This window comes from Ruditapes philippinarum, unplaced genomic scaffold, assembly GCF_026571515.1.
Source record: "Ruditapes philippinarum isolate M1 unplaced genomic scaffold, ASM2657151v2 ctg2048_1_1_1_1, whole genome shotgun sequence".
NCBI lineage: Eukaryota > Metazoa > Mollusca > Bivalvia > Venerida > Veneridae > Ruditapes > Ruditapes philippinarum.
Window position 1 is genome coordinate 37509 of NW_026861386.1, and position 26578 is coordinate 64086.

Genomic DNA, 26578 nt, shown 5'->3' on the forward strand with positions numbered 1-26578 from the left:
ATGATCTAACTCCATTTTTACCATTTTGAGAAAAAACGCATTCAAACATTCAAGATCGATTATTTCAGTTGTCATTGGTCGGTTTACAAAATTAAAAGAAAATGGTATGCAGGATGATATGTAGAATATGTATATTGAAGCATACAATGTTTGATCAATCGATTATTGATTAACTTACTATTTTAATTTGGAGATTTTGTTAAATGTTGCTCACTATTTTATGGAGGTAACTACATAACTCTCCATTATACTGGAGATATCACAGTCTAAAAGAAAGATAGCAGGCTATACTTCAATCTGAAGTTAAAGGTTATGCCTTAGCCTAAATTAATGTATCGATTGTCCGAACTGAAATTTAGCATTATACTGCGTCAGCTCCAAGACATACTACAGTTTTATGCTGAAAAACATGGAGATAGCGCAAAATGTGATTGAAAAAAACAACAACATTTTAACTGGTCCCCAATCGCTATGAAAAGGGCAGGTAGAGATAGCTCTCCAACGGTATAAAAAAAAACTCAAAATTTCAAAATCATGGATAGCCCACTATAAAAATTGAGGCCAGGGAAAATGGGGAGAAATTTGATTTTAAACCCAAAATTTCCAAGAAAAGGGATATCGAAAACCCCAGACATATCAGTTTAATTATTAGTGTGATTTACATTTTCGAGTGTATCATGTTAAACGCAACTTTAACTGTATGAAATATGTTTGGAAATTATTGAAACGCTGCTTGGGTATTTGGAATAAATGTTTTACCCTCATATGTAATCTCTTGTTAGATCTCATTAAATGTCTACATTTCTAAAAATATGCGGTTTGGCTTTTGTTCTGTGTATAAACATATCTGTTTACATACTCACTCGTATGTATTGTTTCTATAAAAAATCATATTGAAAAAATGACGTTTCGTATCTTATTTTTTCAAATGAAGCCTTTGGTTACAAAGACATTTATGACAAAACAATCGCCCACTTGTTTTATTTATAAGATGTCTGATAGAACAAAACATGTCAATGTTCCGAGAGAAATCTCGAGGCAATGATCTCTTTGAAGGATATTAGATAAGTATTATTAGTAAAGATAAAAGAATGATGCCTTTTTAAATATATATTTGATATATGATCGCCCTTAATGTACTACCTCCGCTTTAAAGAGTATTTAGAATGGCTAGAATACTGACAACTACATTGAATTTGAGTTCAAACCCCAAAAGAATAAAACATTTTCCCCTTTTTTCTTTTTACATTTTTTAGTATGTCTCAGATCTCTCGTGGGAAAAAAGTGTTTAATTTTAACAATGTAATTATTATAGGTAGTTATTGGCTGTAAAGATGCAAAATTTAATAACAAATATGGTCCCTTATATTTTCAAAGTTTAATGAAATAAAAACTACACGGTAAAAGTTTTTTTATATTTGACAAGATAAACCAATATACTCAATTTGGCAAACTTTAGAAACAGTCTCTAACTTCGATAAAACTTTAGGGATAATTTGAATATGGTAACATTTTTGTATATTCCAAACATTTTAAGTAAAAACAATTATTTTGCTTCTGTGATTTGTTCACTGAATGCTATTATTAGATTCTTAACAAAGATCAATAGGAAAACATTTTCCATAATGATGATAGTAGAGATTATTCAGATATTCCTCATAATTTATCTAAAAATGAGCCCTTCTAATAGCAAATAAGCTTTAGATCATAAAAATGTCCATAACTCGTAAACCGTACAGAACCTCATAGTGGCCATTAGGTTGAGACGAAGACGTCGCTGACGTTGTTTAAACTACGTCTGTGTGCCCGCGTTTTTGTTATTGACCCTTTTTGAGAGAGCCTTTAACTAACTTAAAGCAAATTAAAGCAAACATCGTGGTAAAAATGAAAAAAAAATAAAATTGCTTGGCCAGATTAAGATGATATATCTTATTCATACGAAAAAAATAAACAAAGATAAAAGGATAAAAGAAATGAAGTTCGTCAAACTTATCTTTGAGTTCCTCTGGAATGAGGGATTTTCAACCCAACGCTGAAAACCCTAACTTAGTCTCTTCTTTCAATTTGAAAAATATATAAATTATAAAAAACAACAACAAAAGCACTCAATTTACTGAAAATAAAAAATTTACAAAAAATGAAAACAAAAATGACGGGACGGGCCCTAAATGTAGAAACTGTGGGCAGATTTTTTTTGTTTTTTTTCCATTTTTTCCCTTTTTTTTTACAGAACTTTACTTTTTTTATTTTACGAGGGGGCTTTAAATTTTTTAAAACATCTTTTTTGTTTTCCCTAACATTTGATCTCACCCTTTAATTTTTTAACTTTTTAAAACTAAAGAAAAGGGAGAAATATAATAAATGGGGTAGAAAAAATGATTTATTGTTTAAAAAATAAAAAATCTAATTTTTGTAACATAATTTTAAATTTTGGTTTTTGAAATTAAAAACCACATGTAGCATTATAAGTGAGTGTAGGTAAGACAATACTTTCTTATAATGACTGTATTGGTACATGTAAGATATTTATTAGTTTATTGTTTAAGATACGAGAAAATCTAATATGTAACAATAACTAGTATTGTAGACATATAACCACAGGAAGCATTATAAGTGAGTGTAGGTAAGCCATTTTTTTCTTACAAAATAAAAGTTAGTTGTGTCAAAATGCACGTTTAATGTTATTCAATATTTTTTTTATAATGACTGTATTTGTAAATGTAAGAATATAACTCGAGTAATTATTTAACTTTTGTAGATTAGTTTTCATTTAAATGAAAGTTCTCATTACCAAGTGCGTGTAGAATTGCAATCCAAATAGGCGCATGATTATTATATCTTTCTATATAACATTTTTTATATGGTTTTGGTTTTTACGTCTGCCTATCTCAATGGGGAAGAGTATCGCAATTATATTCCAGGGATCGCTAGTTTCTTACCCAGACGAAGAGAAATTTCTCTGTGACAATTGAACTTGAACATTGAGTCTAAAATTGAAAACTAAGTTTGATTCAGTCTTTTCATATAAGGTAATGCAAAAGTGCAAGATCATTCACGAATTCAGTTTCAACACCAACGTTCTTGAAAATCAATGACTCCGAAGGACTAGGAAAAATATAACAACAATGTAGTTGATCTCTTATTGTAAAAAAGATTCACCAAGCTGTTCCTGTTAAAATGAAAATAAAAAACTATTAAACCGAATATTTAAATAGAACTCATAACCAGACAAAACCTAAAGCTTTAATTAATATTATTTCATTTGTCATGATTTTGTCAAGCCTACAGAAACCCTACAATTACCTTTTAAGGCAAACAACATCTCTATTTATGAACAACAAGTATATATTTAGAAAGACATATGAGAAACAGATGTTAATTTACTAGGTGGTTTAAATTATTTAAACACGTGCTTGTTGAAATAGCTTGAAATGAAACGGAAATTTAAAACGTCTTTATTTGATGACCGGTGTATTTTTAAAGAAATGCTCATTGTTTATAAAAAAAATAATAAAAATTTCATTCTTCAACCGGCTGTTTGTTGTATACTGCGAACGCATATCACAAACAAATAATGTGTCTTAAATATTCTTAAAAAAAAATCTTCATGTCTTTGTGACTTACTTAAATTGACATTATGGTCTTTATTTCATTGTCAAGTTGAGCCGAGATGACTATATAAATATTTCAAAAGATTGACTGTTATAATTGTGATTGACCAACAGTTGATTTTTGAAAGGGATTATGATAAAATATAAATCTGAATAAAATATAAAAAGACTGCCTCACCTTTTTATAAATAAACGTTACAGGTAAATACCGATATAAATTTACAGATATATATTTCCTTGAGCCACGTGAGTGATTTATCATTTCATGCGATGTTAAATGCAAAATGTAATTTTTTTTTACTTTCACTTATCCACACACTATGAACAGCCTTGTCTGAACATAATGTCACTTTAAAGATAAAATATCCAAATATCGTATGTCAATAAAATTCCGAAGTTTCGAGCTCCTATAGATATACAATATCGTTGTCCTGTTTTGACATTATTTTTTTTCTTTATATTTATTTATTTATTTCATTTCTAATAGGCTAATAAGCCCATGAGGACAATATATTATATACATATATGACATAATAGAGTAAAGCATGATATTGATAATGATACATTTTTCAATTTAGAAAATATCAAATACCGCCAACCCTAGAATCTTTCTTTTGACATGAATGACTGAAAATATGATTTTGGTCCAATTTTAATGCATGTCTCGACAATTAACATGCGTACAATATATCAGACCATTTACTTACTCCGTTTATCATTTAAACTGTGCAAAATGACACAGATTTAACGCTTTTTAACTCATAATATTATGGGACTAAGAGAGTCCAGTTTCAACTTACTTCTGATTACATTTCTTTTCAGAAAATATAGTTCCATTATAAATGTAACTTACGTCTTTGTGTAAATTTAATATTTAATATTTTTAAAGATGTTGGTACTCCGTGAAGATCGTTTAAAATATTGTAATCTTGCTGTATACCCTGTATCAGGTAACCGATATCATTTAAGTCTGTTGTTACAAATGTCACGTCGAAAAAACTGAGACAAAGTTAATCAGTTATATAATCAAGATTCAGATTTCATTTTACCCAGAATTGAAATTTTTTCATTTCAACGATTTAATAAAAAACACAATTCCCTATTAATGTTTATGAATATCGTCTTACTGTTTCACAAATACACTTAATTGCCTGTTTAGAAATGTGCAAAAAAACCACTGTCTTAGCAATATTGAATTTCATCGCGTCTACAAAATTTTAATTGCACAACCTTTTAACATTGTTCCATTTCTGATATTGAATATAAAATATTTTTTTAGTCGGTCATTTGACTAAAAAGCGAGTACATGTTCCATTGCAAAACAGAGAAAACTGAATCAATATTAATGCTAAATATTGAATTCTGCTGAAGACGGTACTATGGGGCTTGGACGATAGCTTGCAAATAATCCTACCGTTCATGAACAGGCTAAATCAAACAGAGCCTGCACTATTTTTAATTTAACCGCGTTCGGTTTTCTTAAGGGATTCTGGTTCTTCTCCAATTTAAGTTATCATCATTATTATTGTCAGTTACTCCTTCTTTATACATGTTTTATTTTATTCCAAACATTTGCACAAAAACATATTTTACACACAAAGATTACCGACATAATATACAATGATAAAAAAAAGCATACAATGCTTATTAAGGTTACATATAATTCATTACTGTTTATTAAGCGGACTTTTCAAAGATATGTTTAAAATATTATAGATCTATAATGTAAAATATTTTATTTACAATGAATTTATAAAGTTGAAGAATGCAAAAGAATATAAATTATGTTGATAAGTTAATAGTATTATACTCTCTATATAAAGATGTTTAGTAGTATGATCTCTATATAAAGATGTTTAGTAGTATGATCTCTATATAAAGATTTTTAATCCTATGATCTCTATATAAAGAGGTTTAGTAGTATGATCTCTATATAAAGATGTTTAGTAGTATGATCTCTATATAAAGATTTTTAATCCTATGATCTCTATATAAAGATGTTTAGTAGTATGATCTCTATATAAAGACAGGTAGAACTTTATTGGTACTTAAGTGAAGATAGTAACGCAATAACAAATATGGAATTAATAAAATGCCCTTCCACTTTTAAAAGAACTACGATCATTTTTTTTCTTTTCTAAGAAGCTACATGATCAAATTAACGTTGAATATAAATAAGTATGTTTTTTTTATGAAACGAACGGTTTTGATGCCTATTATTTATTTAATCAGGTGTTGTTTGAACTTGGGTAACGTCAGTCCCCAATTATTTTGTGTCAACTAAAATAAGCATGAAATGGTCAAAAATGGAAACGAAATATTAAAGACCATCCACGAATCCCGGATTCAGTACGTTCGCTATGACAGGTCGCAATATTGTCATGTACCATCACGTGGTACTAGAAAAAAAAACCCGGATGAAAGAATTCCGTATTATAATTAAGGAAGGTCAATCGGAACAACTTGACTGTTATCCATAATAACCCCGGACTTAATACGGATTGAAAAGAGTTCTACCTCATGGTTTAAGAAATAAACAAAAACAGAGCTTGTATGATGATGTTTAACGAATGTATATATTTGACTTATCTATAAACTGACTTAGTTTAGATCCAACAACTCCCAATATCAAATAACTATTTGTTTACATGTTTAGTTTTTAAGCGTAGGTTAGACCGAATTACCGTATCAGTTCTGTGCATTCTTACTATTGTGTTCGAGGTCCTTATCCGAAGACTGACGGACCGAAAGGAAGGTATGAGGAAGGTGGATGAAACGCGAACCGTCTGTTATCAGAGTAAATATGTTATAATATGAACATTTTCAAGTTTCATTACGATTTCTTTCAACTATATAATATTTTTAAAGAGGGATTTTGAAATATTAGTAAGACGGTCGTTTTTGTATTGACTTTTGGAGGCTTGCTTTCCATTACCGTCCATGAACAGGCTCAATCAAACCGAGCCTGCAACATTGTCAATTTTGTTGTGTTGGACTTTCTTTATGGATTCTGGTTTTCTCTATTTTGCTGCTTTAATTCCAGCTTGAAATAAGATATTATAAAGGACACCGTTCGTTTTTGAAAACAAAACAAATAAACAAGTTCCTTATAAAAACAAATTAACAAGACATCAAATATTCTTTTCATTATTTAAGAAACATAAAAAGCATTTCAGCACTGTATTTGGTGATTTGTTATGCCCGTATCTATCAAATGTAAAGGTTAATGCGCAAATGGGATAATAGCTGAATGACAAATATCGTCTGTGAGGTTTATTCACTAAATAAATATCATTTTGCTATCCTTAAATTGTAAATGACAAGCTTCTGATGACCACATCGTTTCTTGGAAACCGTCGGCAATGACATAAAAGTTCGTCTTGGATATTTATCATCATCTTCAAGGTTTCTTTGCTTGTTTTACGTCTAGTGAGAAATTGACTTCCTTTATAAAAATATATGAATCTAAAAGAAATGCAAAAATATAGCTATTGAAAGATATTTAAAAATTGTTTAACTAAATAATTTTGCGCATTTCGTGTGTTAAAGATTATCATCAAAAAGTATAAACTAAAAGCAATGAATAATCACTCCATTTAATCAGTATAGTCTTAATGATTAATCTGTCTATAATAAATGCGCAATAAGTTGTTTTTAAAAAAATAAGCACTGCCAAAAATGATGTATTGTTTTTGAAAAAATTCTTCCCAAAATAAAAAAACAAAAAAACAAAGCAAAGAAACTAAGAAATTTTTAAAAACTGAAGGGAATAAAAAAAATAAAAACAACAAAAACATCAAAAACAGGGAAAACTTTATTTAAATGTAGGGTTCGTAGATTTGAAATTATACAACATTAATAAATATCTATCTGTTCTTGCAATTTATTTAAAAAACGATGGTTTTTTACCTTTTTCGTAACCATTTGTATGTGTTGTGTTTTTGTTTTAAATTAGATTGTTGTTTTATTTGCGAAATAATGTTTCCAAATAACTCTTTATTTTTGTCTTTACAATGATATTTAAGAAATCCACGTTTTATGACAGTTTGTGGTCGGCGTCTTGCAGCGTCTGCAATTAAATACGTTTACAAACACTGCTATGAAGATTACTTCTCGCATAAATTTACTATAAATTGTAATACATGTATGTCATTCTTGCAAATTAAATGAATGCCTTATGTCAGGTAGAAGTCTCTTTCCTTTTCCCTTCTGTTTTGAATTATATGTTTACAGAAGTAAAATCAAGGAAAAAAACAACTATAATATAACTTTGAAAATATGCCAAGGAAAAACAAACAACAAAGAAGGTGCTGTTTTGTTAAATAGTAATTATCATGTTGTTACTATGACAACTGTTCGTCAGCACTTGCTTATTTATGAATTTTTCAATCAAATATTTTAAACCCACCAAATTCCTTATTTAAAATGCTTTTTTCTGACCCTTATCTTTTCTTTAATTTGTATTATTTTTATTTTAATGTTTTTTTTTAAGAAAATAGGAATCCTTTAATCTGATACTCGTAACAGAACATTTATTGTTATCACTTACGAATAGACAAGAATTATGTTTCTCGTACTCAAAATTAACATGTGCATACCTGGTAAATCATCTGTATGAATACTTTATCAAAAGCCAGCTTCAAATGTATAATATGTTACAATATTACAATACGATACTTAGACTACATTCAAGGTTTTACGCACGCGTAAAATGGCTGCGAAGGAATAGTCAAATGTGCACTGCATACTTTTGAAAGCCGAATAAAATACTACCTTTAGGGATGTCAGTTAAGATTTTTGCAGTTGTGATAATTAAAATTAAAGGGGAAGCGTTACCACACGGAAATTCAGTTACTTCGATACTAGTTCTCGTTTTATACTGTGACAGAATAGGTACGATTAAGTCAATGCCATAGGGAAAGCTAACCAATAATTTTGCCAGAAATCTGACACTACGTGTCTTACTTATATATAGACAGTGTTGATACGCTCGTTTACCGTAATGCCTTGGAACTAATTAATTTTATCCTGATTAAACAATATATAAACTTTTAATAATCAAAGGATTAACAATAAAGCCCTACATTTGAACATAAACATAGTTGATAAGGCATTAAAGGCATTAGGAACGTTACCAAATCTAAACAAAATTAGAAAGAAAAAGATAAGGTGTGGCCTCTTTACTATATAAATGGTGGCTATTTAAATTGAAATTGTGGAAGCCAGAACAATGTCCGCACAGCACTATCCCAACATCTCAAAAAGAAAATAAAGCTTCACAAGTGTTTACACAGTCATGACTAAATACTATCCTAGTTCAACGATAGTAGGTCACAGTCTTTATTTGTATAATGAGATAAGAAAACATTGTCTTTTCATTTGAGGAAAATGTAGATAAAATGTTTTGCAACAAAGCATGAAATTTAACATAGGTCCCAAAGTATAAAGCTGATGTATGTTTATGGTTCATGTACTTGTACTTGACGACTCCCAAAATAAATCGTGTCATTCCGCATTAAATCATGCGTCTAATTCAAAATTTAGTGAGACGTCGCTCCTTTGCAGCCAAATTACTCAAAACTCTACATATTGTTCATACTAGTTTAATTTTTTTGCAAAACAATTATAATTTAAAATGAAGTCATTTAGATTGGTTACATCAAATTGCTCAAAGACAATCTAAATGCTATAATTATATACAGTTCTGAAATGTATATTTTGGTTTAACAATGCGTTAAGAACAAAACAACAATGAATATGCATGCGCTTTATCATCAACAATTATTTCAACACATCCTGCAAAGGATCTGTCAAAAGGTTATGTCGTTTCTTCAAATTAAACATGACATTTGACTGTAAACATTGCCAGGATCAATATCTCAAGGTCTGGAGAATTAAGATATATATTCCCATGAGATCAATATGTAATTTAGTTTCATTCATAAGTTGGATGTTGACAACCATTTATCATTTGGTAATAAAAGAACACTAGATAATGATGTGCAAAAAATGAAATGAACGGCTATTCATAAACCTGATGAGTGTGAAATTGTCCTAGTTCAGGACAGACTTTGATCAACAAGTCTTACTTATTAGTTAAATGGAACATAAACTGAGATATTTCAAAAGGTACATTGCTTATGAGTCTACTTACACAATTTAAGTGTTTAACAATAATTATATAACAATTTAATCGGCATTGTGAATGTAAATTTTAATGTTTTGTCATCACCATTTCTTAAAATATCAACTTAAAAACAGCAGAAATTCAAGAACTCAAATTCAAAAGACCCCACTTTTTTGATCTTACCCAAAACTTTAAAAAAAATTTCAAAAAATTTTTGGAAGGGTTTAAATAACTTTTTAAAAAATAATTATGTTTTTTGTATGAGCCCTTGGGTTTAAGTCAATTTAATAAAAAAACAAATTAAATTGAATTTAATTTATGTACCCTTTTAAAATTACAAATCAAAAAAACCTTTGTTTTGTCTTTAAATTTAAATACAAAAGGGACAAGAAAAAATTTCTTTTGGGCCTTTTTAATTGTTTTGTGAAAAAATAGAAAAAATGAAAAAAACAAAAGGCCCAAAAAATTTTAAATAATTTGTTTCCCGATGTAATTTCCGATCATGAAATTCCCGAGAGTTTCCCGTTACAATCTCAGCAACCCGAAACCTTTTTTTGGGGGGCAGATTTTCCCGCCCCCCCCCCAAAGTGCCCCTCCTGTAAAAAACTTATCAAAACTATTTTAATAAATTTAAAAAAACAAGTTTGGGCATCTATTACAAAAGTTAAAAAAGGGTTTTTCCCAAAAAATTTTTTTTAAAAAAAATGAAAAAAAAAACCCTATACCAAAAAAGTTTTCCAAAAAAGTAAAGGGTTTTTCATATTCAAAATTCTTGACTTTAAAAGAATTTTTAAAATTTTTTTTAAAAATTTAAATTTAAAAAAATCTGTTTCGGAATTTGGGATTGGGCCCCCTCAAATTTGGGTCAACCTCAATTTTGTAAAAACAAAATATATTGTATTTTGCAAAAAATACCCTTTTTCTTACATGGCATTACTTAACCCCTTTTTTTGTGTAAAAAATTTTTTGGCCCCATTTTTAAAAAAAGATAAAAATAAATTTGGGCAGAGAACCCAATAATAAAAGATTATAATGAAATTTATGGGTTTAGAAAAGGTCGGAGTACGACAGACCAAGAACTTTGCATAACAAATTTAATTGAAACTATTAAAAAAGTTACATAATCAACTTTTTGTGCATTTATAGATTTCAAAAAGGCATATATCAATTTAGATAGAAATATTTTTATGGAAGCTCTTATCTGATAAAGGCGTAACTGGTTAATTGTTTGGAGCTATGAAATCATTGTATGTGTCGGTAAAGTCATGTGCTAGAGTTAACCATCATAGCATATGCTTGTTTGAGCGTAAAATATCGGTGATGTTCCTAACGATATCTTTACGAAGTGATACAACACTGTCGTTTGTCAAGTTATTAATTACTGTGCTCTATAATGCGGGTTTCGGTCATATTCTTGTATTGAAGCAAACTACATTTTGAGTAGCTCCAGTAGGTTTTTTTTAATCAATCATATTAGTGCTAGGTAATGAAATGTGTGTACAATAATGAGTTTTATACAAATATTACTACTCTTGCGATTCATGGATGTTGTCATCAATATTTTTAAGTATCTGAGGGGATGTTAGTTGTGTTAAAAGTCCTAAAAATCTGCAAACAAAGTGATCCCTCGGAAGCATTAATCACAACAAATTTACATGAAAATTGCAGACTCGGTTTGATTGAGTCTGTACATGAGGGATAATGAATAAGTGCAACATCCCTCACGCCCCCTAGCACCGGCTTGAGCGGTACTCAATTCTCAACACTTAATAGTGCTGGCATCAATCCATATCTTATGTTTTTAAGCTCTGAATACCTCAGTGGACTACCTTTAAAATATTGCGATAATACTATATCGTAAAACCTTGCATAAGTTACACGATATAATATTGAACTATTGCTTAGGGTAGCATGTCTTAAAACTAAGACATAATAAATTTACTGAAGAAAAAACAACTCTAAAGCAGATACTTATTTTCTCCAAAAAAAGAAATAAATATCAGATTATTTTATAACATACGTATATGTAAACAACTTTTATTAATATTTTATTCAGACAAATTATCACGAGTAATAACCACAATCATATGAAAAAGATTCGAATTTCGTTTTTATTGAAAATAGTAAATGTATTTTAAAGATGTAAGGAGAAGCATGACGCCTCATTGAAGTTTAAGTATATCTTGTTACTTTTCACAGAATTATAATTTCTGTATTTGAAAATGTAATAAAAGAAACGACTCAGCAATATCGAAATTTTAATGGGTCTACAGACTTTGAATCGCGTAACTTAAATATTGTGGTACTTCTGATATATAATTCAATAGAGCTTAATTAAAATTATTTAATGATTCGACGATTTAAAGACTAATCAGAAAATGAAAAGTACCAGTACAATTTACCGAGACCGTCATAAGATGATCGTCTTTCTAGTTAAGACAATGTTGAACTTTGGTTGGGCTTTCTTTAGGCATTCTGTTTTGCTCTATTGTATTGTCACATCCGTGTTATTTGTGCCGTGTGGCGGCTGTAAAAAGTCTCCCGTACATTTAATCAATGATGTTATATTTTCGATCATTGAAGATCGTTCAGCACGACATTATTGTTGTGTATACATTTTACGGTAATTTTGCCACTTCCCCCAGTACCCGTCCATGGAACAGGCTCAAAACCCAAACCGAGCCCCGCAAAAATCTTTTCAAAATTTTGCCGTTTTTTGGGCTTTTTTTAGGTTTTTCTGTTTTCCCTTATTTTTGGGTTCACCCTTTGTGATTTTAGAAGTCTTCTACCCTTCCATCAAATTGGGTTTTCCCTTGCAAAAGTGTTTGTTATATAAAGCTGATCATTTTAATTTTTTATGTTTTTCATTAAATGTGGGCAGGTCCCCAGTCTTAACTTGCCTTTTCACATTTTGTAGTCTATTTCCAAATTTTTTTGTTAAATCATCTATTTTCATTTTGAGTTTTTCAAAAAATTTGCTGGAAAAAACTTGTTTTTATTTAAAATGGAAAATTTAAATTTTTTCGAATATTTTTTTTTACATGCCCTCCCCCGAAAAAAGTACACCCTATGTAAAATATAGAGGGTAAATTTATGTTTTATTCCCATTTAAATACAGGGATTCATTTTCATTGAGCGGTATAAAATAGAAAACAAAACTTGAATTTTCTGTTTATAATATACATTTTTCTTTTAAATATGAAAGACTTCATCTTAAATTTTGTGTCTTGGCTGGATTTAGGAGAAAGTCGTCCGGCAAAAAAACACTGAAAATACGGAAAATATGTTTCACTGCAGTGAAAAGTGAAAATACGGAAAATGAAAATGCGCATTTATTTCACCAATATTTCTCAATATTTAATTGATAAGTATACAATAAATGGTAATATTTGCAGTTGCTTCACACAAACAATAAAACAAAAACTATTTTAGATTCAACAAATAAAGATTGAAGACATGTAGTTTTATAAAAATGAATCAAAATGTATCTAAGGGAATCAAATAATGAAGCAAATACATCTTAAGTTATTCTTTTGCATATGACTGTTCATCATTATCGGCATAAGTAACGATGGCAAAAACTGATACGGTTGTTTATATTTTCTATGCTTAAATAAAGACATGTGCAATTTTAAGGTGATATACGTAAGGTTACAACAAACATTTAAATTTTTAAAATTAAATTTTCCTACCATATATTTTATATTGTTTTAATTTCCCAAGGGAAACATTCTTAACCCCTTTAAAAAGACACCCCTTTAATAAATTTTATTTTTAAATGGGTAAGTTTGAAAACCTGTGCAGGGACTTTCTTGTAAAAAGGGAAAAATATCCAGCTTTTGGGTTTCAGAATGGTTGGTTCTACTTTAAATGCCCCCCTTTTGTTATAAACAAAAAAAATAAAAAAACCCAAAAATTTCAAATTTAAAAATTTTTATATTTACTATTAAAATTTTTTAAATAAATTATTTTATATGAAAAAATAGTCCTTTTTTTTTTAAATAAAAGTAAATTAATTTTACTTGTTTTTCTTTATTTTTAAAATACTTTTCCCCTTTTTTTGAAATCCACCCGAAAAAAATTTTACTTTCACTGTTTTATACATCTAACTACAAATTATAGTATCGAAAGATATTACAATTTTTATGATAAAATCCATTTGGTCTCTTTCATTTGGACCTCGTTTGATATTTACCTAACGCCACCTTCAGCCCCACATGTTCGTCAAAAAATGACAAAAAACAACAAAACAATTTCAATGTCATTCTCGAGGCAATCCGTAAAAGAGAGCACTGAAAGTAGTTTTGCCAGTTTATGAAAGGTGTCAGCTGAACATATTGACTAAACGTAGGTAAAAATAATTTAGCAATGCTTCATGCAATTTTGCTTAATTAGGTGGTTGTTTATTAGTTCGGGTTTTTTTTTGTATTGTATGGTATAGCTGTAGTAATAAACAACACCTTGTTATATAACAACCATTTAATTCTAGTTTGAAAATGAGATGCGGCTATTACCAGGGCACTCCCTTTAAAAACAGCAGATTAAACAAGTTCCCAATTTATCAAATAAACATGAAATCTAATCACATATTCCATTATTTGAAGAAAATTACAAGGACTTTCCGAACACTGTTATTTAGAGATTTTGGTAATGCGGGAATCTAACCAGAAATGAAATCGGATATTAAAAAGTTTTAATTCACAAATGGGATAAAAGAGGATGACTAATATTCGTCTTTGGAAATTCAATTCCACTAAATCAATTATCACATTGCTAAATCCTTAAAATTGTAAATGACAAGCCTTCTTGATGATTCACATTCGTTTCCTTGGAAACCGTCCGGCCATGACATAAAAGTTGGCGTCCCCTTGGAAAGATAAATGATCTTGTTTAAAAGGTTTTTTGTCGCATGTATTAACGTCTAGTAGAAATTTGAAAGAGGGGAATGGCCGAAGTTTTTCACTTATAACGAAACAGAAAAGAAATACATTACAATAATCAGTCCATTCAAATATTCATTGTCAATGTTTCGTAATAAAAAGGACACAAAATATGTTAGAATACATGAAAGAACAAAACCCGCAAAATGAGCTACGTAATGCCTTTAAATCAATAAAACGGAGGTACACAACGTAGCAAAAAACTTTAAAAAAAATATTATTTGCGCGAAACATTTTTAGGTCGCATGAATTTGAAATTATACTATACACACAAATGATTTATCTGTTACAATTATGCAATAATCTTTGCATTTTAGTGATCCTTGTTAAATTGTTTTGTTCGTTTTATTGAGAAACAATTTTTCAAAAAATTCCAGAAAACCACTGAGCTGAGCATTATATTAACTAGTTAATAATATTATATTTGAATACAGCATGGACAAACTTTGTATGGTAACACATATTCGTAAGGTTTAAAATAAAAGTTCTTAGTATTTTTGAAATACAACATTTTTGTTCGGAATACAATTTATAAACAATAATTTATTTGGGGAGACAGACATGGACAAATTGACAAGATGTATTCGATCAACAAGCATTTGTACAATTATTATCTCTGTGAACCAGGTTACCATCTTTGTTATCAAGCTTAAAAAACCAGCATGCCTTTATAACAATATTGCGGAAATCAATGTTTTTATGACAGTTTGAGGTCGGAATATTGCAGCATCTGCAATTTAAATGCGTTTTGAACAGTGTTCCATGATCTTTTCTCCGGCTATATCACTCTCAATTTGTTGTCTTTTCAAAATAAGTCGATTCTTTATGGAATGTATCGTAATATAATTAAAAATGAATATTTATATGTATTGTTATGTGTCAGGTTTGAGCCTAAAAATTGCAACTGCTTTGAAACCGATATTTGTCCACGGTAGTAAAATTCGAAAACTATAACAAAATTTTAAAATATCAGTATTGATAATAGATAGCATGTATAGACATTTAGCCGGCAGCACTTGCCAAAACATTACTTATGTTTTCGTTAATTTACCGGATAGTCCTGGCCATTTTTTACCTGTCTTTTTCTGAAATTCTCTTGTTTTAATTGTATAACTTTGACATACTTGCACATTTCCTAGAATAGTCATTTACTTAAAATGTATGTTTTTCTATTTGATTCCCATTTAAAAGAATTGTGAAAAATTGAAACCTATATATTTATTGTTTTTCTTTTATTTATTGTCAACAGATTTTTGCATTTTAAAATTTTCATTTGGAGTCAGTCGTCAAACACTGTTGGTTTTGTTGATGTTATCAAAATCATGCTACCACTGTAATACTTAGACATAACAACACTACGACTATAGCTCCATTTATTGTTCATAGCTATTTGGAAAAAAAATAACAAAAGAAAAACATCAATCATCTAAATAGAATTATAAGATTTTTACATAATCATACAGATGTAAATTGTTGATTTTAACAATGATTTTAGAATTAATGAACCATGCATTTTTATCACTGTAAACGAAATTTAACAAACTTTCTTGCAAAATGTCTGTCATAAGGTAACGTTGTTTCTTTATATTATATTTGACATTTGGATGTAATGCATTCCAGGAACAATATCTCAAGGTCTGGAGAATTAAGATATATATTTCCATCAGATCGATAAGTAATTCAGTTTCATTCATAAGTAGGATGATCACAACCATTTATTATTTGGCTATCAAAGATAACTAGATATTGCTGTGCAAAAAATGAAATGAACAGTCATTCATGGATTTGATGAATGCTCAATTGTCTAGAATGAAATGTACTACTTCAGGACAAACTTTAATCATCAAGTCTTTATACAGAAAAAAAACTATACTTATTTGTTAAAATAGACATAAAAAATGATAATATTTATAGATTTGCTTTTAAGTCTACCTACCAACTTAAAGTGCTTAACGATAGTTGAATAATAACTTTATTAGCAATGCTTCCAACCATTTTTAAATAAGGATTTGAAGAACTTAATGTTAAAAGACAACACCCTATTATGATCATGGCTGCTAGTTATTAATAAAGCACACTTCTGAAATAGATTTATCTGAAATAGCATGCCTTTATAAAAATATTTAGGAAATCACTGTTTTATGACAGTTTGAGGTCGGAATATTGCAACATCTGCAATTTAAATGCGTTTGAACAGAGATCCTTGAATTTTGTTTTTTTCCGATTATATATCGCTTGCATTTTGTTGTTTTTTCGAAATAAGCGAATTCTTTATGGAGCTTATTGTAATCTCATTAAAATGAATATTTGTATGTATTGTTATGTGTCAGTTACAAGCCTAAAATTACAACTGCATGCTTTGAAACCGACATTTGTCCACTATAGTATAACTATAGTAAATAATAATACAATGTTGAAAAGATCGGTATGGATAACAGATATCATGTATATAGTCATTTATCATAACAACCTTGCCAAATCATTATTTATGCTATCAGTAATTTATACACTGCGAAAAATATACTGATATACGGGAATATACGGTCCCGTATTTTTGACAAATACGGGCGTGTACGGGATGTATTTGTCGAATATACGGACCAAGTAAACGAGTCCGTATAGGAAACACCGGGTATACGGAAAGTCCGTATATGCATCAGGCATATACGGAATTCCGTATTTGCCCCAAATACATGTACGTATATTTGTTCGTACTTTTGAAGTATACGGAGAATAAAATCCCGTATACGGAATTTATCAAGGTTGTTATCCCTAGTATACTATAAATATACCAGGGATATACGGACTCGTATTTTCTATGTATACAGAGGATATACGGAACCGTATATTCTACATATACAGAGGATATACGGAATCGTATTTTCCACATATACAGATGATATTCGGAATCGTATTTTCTACATATACAGGGAATATACGGAATCGTATTTTCTACATATACAGAAGATATATGGAATCGTATTTTCTACATATACAGGGAGTATACGGAATCGTATTTTCAATATATACAGGGGATATACGGAATTGCATTTTTGAGTTTTACACAGGGTATACAGAACTGTATTTTCGAGATAAAAGAAGGTACAGATAATATCAAAGGCATGCATTTACATATAAGTGACACGTATACAGACTTGTACAATAAAACATGTTTGATTACACATTGTGAATGGGAACTGTAAAGTCATATGCTTAAGAACTTTATCTTCAGAATTATTTCAAATAATAAAGTAAAAACCAAATCGAGTCACTCTTAAATATTTATTATTTTATAAACATATATTCAATATGTATACATATATTAAACAAAATAAACATGTCTTCGCTTCAACAGTCATATATTGTTGTAAGCCTTATTCTACAGGGATATATTAATGTAGCGTTGCAACGGAATGGCGATATACCGGTATGTTGCGATACAGAGTCATGTAATACGTGTGTGTAATACACAGTGCAGAACATCCTCACCGCGATATTTTCTTCAAAGATCGAATTATACATGTACATTTTTCGATATTTTCAAGCCGCAACCTGTATGAATTGTATGTTGTTTAAATCTAGAACAAACAATACCAACTTGAAGTTCTTTTCTATTTATCTTAGCAATGATTTTTATGAGCCACTTATATTACACCCATAAAACATTTTAAAGATATCAATATCATTTTTTCGTGTTAACATTCACATATTATTTTAGGAAAATGAGTCCATAGCACAAATTGATTATATTGAAAGTTTTAATAATAACCATTAAAACTAAAAATCCGTATTCACAGAAATTCGTCATTCAAACACTGTTCTTAAAAGCACTTAAATATATCAATCATGTATAGGAATGTTACGTAGGCCAGTGTAACGGTGTCTTTTTCGTGACGTAGGAAATGTTTTCTCCAGATATTACAAGCTTCTTCGACATGTGTGTATCTAAAAAAAGAGAGTTTAAAATCCTGTTTTAATAGTGTCATGAAATAGTTATCACAACTTTCAAAAAGACTATACACAAGCATTTTATTTAAGCGTATACATATACACAATTTTTTTTCTTACGCAAATTTCAAAATTATTTTATATTATTAGGATAAAGTTGTCATTTATAAGCAACCATTTACACAGGATTTAAATGAAATGATTAATCTATGACGGATGATAAGTTATATTTTTTGTTATAAAACCATTTCGAATATATTTATTTCACACGTGTAATATAATGGTATCTTAATTCTATGTAAAGAGTATTTTATTGATGTTATCAATATCATACTACCACTGTATAATATGTGACTCTACTATACTTCGACCATAGCTTGATTTATTGCATAGCTGTTAAAAAAAAAAATCAAAAAAAAAATCACATACACGCAGGCACACATGCCCTCCTGCACACGCACGCACGCACGCACGCACGCACACACGCACGCACACACACACACACACACACACACACACTATCTAAACGTTTTGTTCCATGTTTGAAATAGTCATTTTCTCTGAAAACATATCAGAGATATGTCAATGTTATCATTATTAATTAATTGTCATATTATATTGTATAAGCGCAATAAATCAAAATTTTACTGTAAATGGTTCTAAAAATAATACATTTTTATTAACATAATGAAAGTAGCAATGCGGTCGTTCACTAACCACAGTTTTCTTTCCATATGTCTCAAAACGAATCCCTTGTGACAGAGGGGTTGCCTTAAAGGATTGAGGCATCAGATTCCAGTCATCGTTTATCCCTTCATGATTGTAAGAGAAGGCTAATTGGATTCATATAACATGATCTATGCATCTCTTAGTTCCATCAGGTGGTTTAGATTTCTGGTGTTGCTTTAAGTAAGTTACACACGAGAAACGCCAAACTATCTTCCCTGTTTCGGCACCATAAGACCTAAGCTACCAAACAAAACCAAACGTCTAATATCAAAAACAGCTTCAGATAGTCAGCATGTGTTTTTTTGTATAAACCATGTCATGAAGTTCGTTTTGTTCATTATGATTTCGACGGAAACTAGTGCTTTAATAAAGTATGCTGACACTTTAACATGACAACACTTGTACAATAATATGCGTTCAAAAGCTAGCATTAAAAATAACAAATAAAAATTTCATCATTTCATCAGACAGAAACTTATATGATATAAATGAGCAGATATTTGAAATTGAATTTGAAATGATTACATTAACCCTTTACCTCATATATACCCCAAACATATGTTTCCGTTTGAAAAATGTTGATAAAAAAGTGAGCACTTTTTCGGCGCCGCCCCTGAACCAAAAGGTACATCAGGGGGTTGCCAGAAGGGGGATGTGCCCCCTTCTGTTTGGGGGGGGGGTTAAAGGGGGTCGGCAGTCCCCCTCATCCCCAAGAAAAATTTGGACTTGTGAGAGGCTAAAAATGACCCTAGATTGATCATAAGGTAACGTGTAACCATCGCTGAAAAGCATTTGACTCTTTCGCAATCCATTGAGAAGTTGCAGCACTTTGAAATCAATTTTGATGGAAAAAATCAATGCAAAAAAGTGATTTTTGGCAATTTTGAGATGTCCCCTCGTTGCCATGGTAACAGTAAATTTAAGCCTGATCATGTTGTTACAAAGGCAATGGTCCAGTAACATTTGTGCCAAGTTGGATTAGTATTGAAGCAGTTTTTATAGTTTTATAGCAATTTGAACTTGTAACGGGAGACTTTTCATTCGATTTTTCACAAAATGCTCATGGAGTAATGGGCTAATTATTAATGTAGACAGTAATGAGGCAACGTTGAAAGAACGCTTCCCAAAAACACCCATAGAGAAAATCGAAATAGAGCAGGTAACAGTGGGACAGAGAGAGCAATAAATGAAGTAACGCTTAGGCAAAAAAATCAATTACATGTATATTATATCAATATTTCAACCTTAAAAACCTTAATTGATTAAAGGAATTGTTACTTAACTTTTCCGGACTTAGTTGAGTTAGCTCTGCTTTTGAAAAGTCTTCTAGACGAAATAATGTAATAGTTGATAAAATAGACTATGTGCCATCTTAACATATAAATATATATCAAAATGAGATAAATAGAAGTTATTTTATTTCATAAACTTTTTCATTTTTCTAGGATTTTGCTATGTGTTTACTAAAACGTGTGTTTCATAGATGGCCTTGATTTTCAAAACATAGTTTGTAAAAAAGACAGACGCACTTCTTAAATAAAGGCGTTATTCAAGTAGTGGCACTTGACATTACATTGAAATGAATTTCCAGTTCGTTCTTTGTCATAAATTATGTTTTGATTGACATAATACCTTGTACAGTGTAACTTCTGAAAACCGAACACCTGTGGGACTATCAAAAAAGTTCTGATTTTGGATGTATCTGAACAAGTAAAAAACATTAAACATCATGTTTTTAAGTAAAACATGATACAAATATATGAAGCTGATTAAATTTATAAAATAGCAAAATTATAGGACTTTTAAAAATGTTTATAACTATATTAAAGTTAATTATCACTGTAACTGAATGTGTTGATACAATAGCATAATTATAACAATTTGTCCTTAAGTAGGTTTCATGTATTTCCTGCTATTAACCTGTAATCTTTGATTTTCATCACATTATACTTCTCATGTATTTTCGTTATAAATTTTCACACTTTAATCAAGTGTTTGACAGGTTGTGATTCTTATAGGTGTAAAGATAAATGGTAATTGGAAGATACTGTTATTTTAAAGGTTATAATCACTAGCATTATATTCCTTCACAAGTTTTCCAATTTTTGGATTTTGGAAGTAAATTTGAATTGATATAACCAAATTTTACCAGAAAATCGTTCGGAATTCAGATTTAAGAAGTTCTATAATTCAGAGGTATTAAATATTATTATATAATATTCGTGTTAATTGCTGGGATAATCTTTGCGACGACCAGTTTGTAAAAAGTTTATGCTTAAATTAACCTATAGCTCTTCAGCGCTTCTTATGTAAAATTCTTCCAAGTATAATTTCCAATAACCGTAAATAATATCATACCCAGACTATGGTATAATTTCAGTTTTGAAGATCGAATGAGTAAGTGTTTCTGGGCGGAGCTATAGGTTAAAACAGATACACCATTGGTGCGTTGACGATTTCTGAGTTTCCGTAAATTATACCATAATCACGTGACCTTTCTTATGCAACCTCACTCGACTTCGTCTCGTGAGGTTCAGGCATAAGAAAGGTCACGTGATTAGGGTATAATTTACGCAAACCCAGAAATCGTCAACGCAGCAATGTGATATCTATTACATATCGAAATACTCGTCTTCATTTAAACAACTAGATTACATTAAGTAGATGATTTATTTATATTTGAAGCAGTCTTTATTTCAGCATAATGAGTATATCTTAGTATCTGTATAATGTTTCTCAAAATAGCTGGATAAAGCACTTTAAATATCTCACATGTGATGATTGTGTGGACGATAACTTTAGAGAAAAAACAAACAATCATTTCATCGGAAATTCCTGCTTATGAAATTTGATATCATGTTTTCTACGGAAGCAAATAGAGTGGACAGTAAACAACTCACTGCTAAACAAAAGCAGCAACAAATATAAATTTTAACAGTTTGTATGAAATGAGAAAACTATCAGACTTTCAATGTAACCTAATACATTGCATATCACATATGAAGGTCTCCCGCCGTACTTGTGTCAAATTAAGAAACATGGTCGTAACCTAAATAAGGCTCGATGCCACCATCCCTGCGCTGAGAAATATACATGTTTACCGTTAGGCCATCGTCCTGTTTGGTGTTTTCATACTAAAACTCTGATACAAAATAGATACATTACGGATAGTTTTCAGACAAATGGTATTAAAGCTGTCCTGATATTGTTTCAACATTCTTACATGGCATTTTTTTAACAGAAGTTAAAAGATGGTGGTATATCCATCATCATATCATATGACAAAAGTAGTTTGTAATATGCGTGTTTTCATCCACGTTGCTTCTCTACATACTTCAGTGAAATCATCAATGCTTTTCAAAGCTACTGCGGACATCAAAAGAACTGGTCTGCAAAATTCAATATTTGGTTTGTTTCATTACGGATGTGTAACATGAATGATACGGTTAACAATTTAAGGATATATAATAAGTTAAATTTGTATAATTCGTCGCCACAACAATTGTTTAAATATTAGCTGAAATAAGTGTTCCTTCCATTACACCATACGTTTGAAACAAAAGCCATTATGTATAATATATTAAATGATAGATCAAGTTTACTTCAGTCGTATGGAAACACTTGCTCACAACACATTATTCGCTATTGGTTTGAAAGCAATGTCTCGCGTTGGATTGAAAATAATATTTCTTTTATTGTGCTTTTGTCCGATAAGTGAGGCAGAGTTTGAGCTAAGCCCAAAGACAGTTTATGAATTGCTAGTTTATGAAACCACGAAACTGAAATCCCAGCTGGCAGAAACTAATTCTCTTGTTGAAGGAATAGAGAAAAAGATTGAACAAATTGGTTCTAATGTTTCATTGATAGCAAACAAAGTGGACAGATTTGTGGAAGAAAGATCAAAATATCTTACAAATGGGAACGTCAAAACTATTACGGATGCTTCTGACGCGATGTTTCAAAGTGATATTGAGATGCAATCAGTAGTGTTCCGCAAAATGCTGATAAATGAAAAAACGCTTTTGAGAAATACACTGAAGAAGTTTGAAAACAAAATTAAAGAGTTTGAGTCGGTTATTGAAAACCGAATCACATTGACAAATATAACGGTCGAAAGTAAAATTGACCATTTTAACAATTCTGTCTTCGACCAAAAGGTTACTATGTCTGATTCACTGATATCTTTTGAAAGGAAAATTAAAAATATTGTAAATAAAACTGATATTATTATAAAAGAAATGAACGAAGATTTTGAAAGTAAACTCAATGATTCAGAGGCAAAAGTGAGTCAGCGTATATCTTCCGTCGGCGCGATCCTGCAGAGTCTACTTCGTTCAATATCGTCAAAGCAAGGTATTTAAATTAAAACGCATGAGACATAAATTTAGATCATATAGTAATATTTATAATTATAAATATATTTGTCTCTTGTTCATGTATTGTAAATATGGAAACTGGGATATATTTTCAATAAACTTGGAATAGAGAAAATAAGAATCCCTAAAGAAAGCTCAACACGGCAAATTTAACAATGTTGCAGGCTCAGTTTGATGGACGTTACTGTCAAGTGGAAAACTTAGAATCTTATCGATGCGTTAATGTGTTGATTATAAACACTTTTGATTATGTAACAAGAATAGTTTGTTGTTAAAATTATATAAATATATAGAAAATCAAGATTCTTCATTTACCATTTTCATACACTAAATAATACATGTATTCGTTAGATTTCGCGTATTTACCTTTGCTCAATTTTGAGATCAATATATAGAGTACATTTCCGTGGTACTGAACGCTTTGTAAGTAACACCCTCTTAATAGCTTTAATAGATGAAATATAGTTAATATTAAAAACCGTGTATGCAACGCAATGAATGCTTTGTTAAGTAACACCTATTAAACAGCAAGTATATTTTGTACCATTGAGAAAAATCAGATAATAATGCTAATTTTTACAGATATTTTGTTATTCACGGTTGATATTTATTGCAGAAGAACAGCAAGGCACGTTGTCTGGTTTGATAAACGATATAAACACACGGATTGCAGCAGAAGAAGGTACGCATCAATTATATCATGTGATTTTACGTTTGTACAAATTTGACCAAATAATCGTTAAATTGTGTTAAGATATTTATAAGAGTGCAATTATAATAATACACGTTGTATATCCATATCGGTACCCTCTTTGCGATATCTACTAAAACGGAACCCTCTTTGCACATGCACAGATCATTCTCTGCTGAAAACAAATAGGCGACATATACCAAACTAGATAATGTTCATTTTATTGATAAAAGACGGTATGTCGAGTGAAAAGGAAGCAAACCACGGAACACAAGAATGTTTAATCTTTGTCTTTCTAAAGAATTTGTCCATTTTCAATTACTGCAACTCCAAAATAAGCTAATTGTCGACTTGCCAAACAGAAGCACATAAAAAATCTGGAACCCAAGTTAGGCCGCACCAACAGCCGCGGCATGTTCTGTGTGTCACATTTTTGACTCAGTTATTATCAAACTTTGTCAGATTGCTTCCTAGGCAAGTGCATAAATGAGTTTGAACATGGGTCATTTCGGATAAAAAAAAACTGGGTCACAGGAGCTAAAAATATAAAAGTCTTGTTAACACTCTAGTGGCTACTGTTTTGATCCAAATATCCTGGAAATTGGTCTGAAAGTTTGTTTTGATTTCTATGTCAAGTTCGGATATGGGTCACCTGGGGTCAAAAACAAGGTCACACTGCCTAAATATGAAAAATCCTTGTTACCCAATTGCCAACAAACTTGTCAGGATGCTTGTCTTAATGCAGTAATTGCTCGGATGAGTTCGATGGGTCAAGTGAGCGACCTAGGGCCATCATGGACCTCTTGTTAATCATATTTTACCACCATTGTGTACATGTGTATAAAAAAGTGATCGGGTTCAACATATTTTCTCCTGGCCATATAGATTAATATATTGACATATATATTGAAAAACATAAGACTGGAGCATAGACTGATTATTCATGCTTTAAAAATAAAGCAACAATTCAAATAATTGAAGATAATTCTATCAAAATATTCAATCTTAAAAGCATTTCAACATATATGTTTAAAATAATTTCTTTCTTAAAAGTTATATCCATGTGTATTTATTTAATTTCAGATGGAAAGGTTTCATTCTCTGCAAACACATCTGGAGGGACACAGGTTTTATTTGCGGACAAAAAATGTCACCTATTTTTAGAAGGGTAGGTTTTAATCGCATACTATTTAATCACGGTGGAGGGTACAACCCCTCTACGGGAATCTTTACAGCACCTAAGTCTGGCACATACTTGTTTATATTTGGCGTTGAAGCAGATCATCCCGGCTTTTATTTGATGCATAACGAGATGGCAATGGCACACCAAACAGCTAAATTGAATAATAAAGCGGTAATAGGAATAACATATATGAACACCGGTGAAAAGGTTTGGGTGCAGAATGATGTGACAGATGCGAGGTACAGATATGTATATAGTGGATGCTTCGTTGGCATTTTAATTATTTGAAATAAAACAAAATCATACATCTCATTATACATGTTTTTGATATCACAAAAATCTGTAGATTATTAGAAGTATAAAACTGAAACTATTTTGATTAGGCACCTTACACATTATATGTGGTATCATCTCATTGAAAGGAGATCTAGGTATTAACAATTATATCTCTCTTGCACAATTTTGAAGTTATAACCATATCAATGTTCTGTGAATAATTTCCTTTTCACATTTGCAAGAATAAATGAAGATATCGGGTATATTGCTGATTTGACCTATTTGCCAAAAATAATAATGCACTCTTGTTAAAACGAGGGCTTTATCGCAGCAGCCAAGTACATATGCCGAAATACGGCGAATAGACATCACCGCTAATTTAAGTTGTCGTACTTTCTAGGATACGGACAGATGGCAATGTAAACAAATATCTGCCATTCAGTTTAACTCTCCTATTAACTTAGAACACATGATAACACAAAATAAAAATGATAAAATATTTTGTTTTATTGTCATTTATACTGACAATTACTCTTTATATTTCTTTGTGAGAATTCGTTCAGTGTCAGTTGTTTGTTATAACCTTGTGTGCTTGAAAACAAACGGTCCTGATGTCTAAATGCCCCTGATCTTTCTACTGTCAATCTGAAAACATTTTCAGAAATTTCCGAGGGTCATGTTTTGTCTTGGGTAGAGT

At 30.3% G+C, this 26578-nt stretch overlaps 1 protein-coding gene across 1 annotated transcript; it reads left to right on the plus strand.

The window, feature by feature from the left end:
• The first annotated feature begins 22939 nt into the window (after positions 1 to 22939).
• LOC132715445 (uncharacterized) lies at positions 22940 to 25594 on the plus strand. The gene is made up of 3 exons (XM_060698447.1): positions 22940 to 23708; positions 24348 to 24413; positions 25506 to 25594. The coding sequence occupies exons 1-3, from the start codon at positions 22940 to 22942 to the stop codon at positions 25592 to 25594; spliced, it is 924 nt and encodes a 307-aa protein (XP_060554430.1).
• The last annotated feature ends 984 nt before the right edge of the window (positions 25595 to 26578 follow it).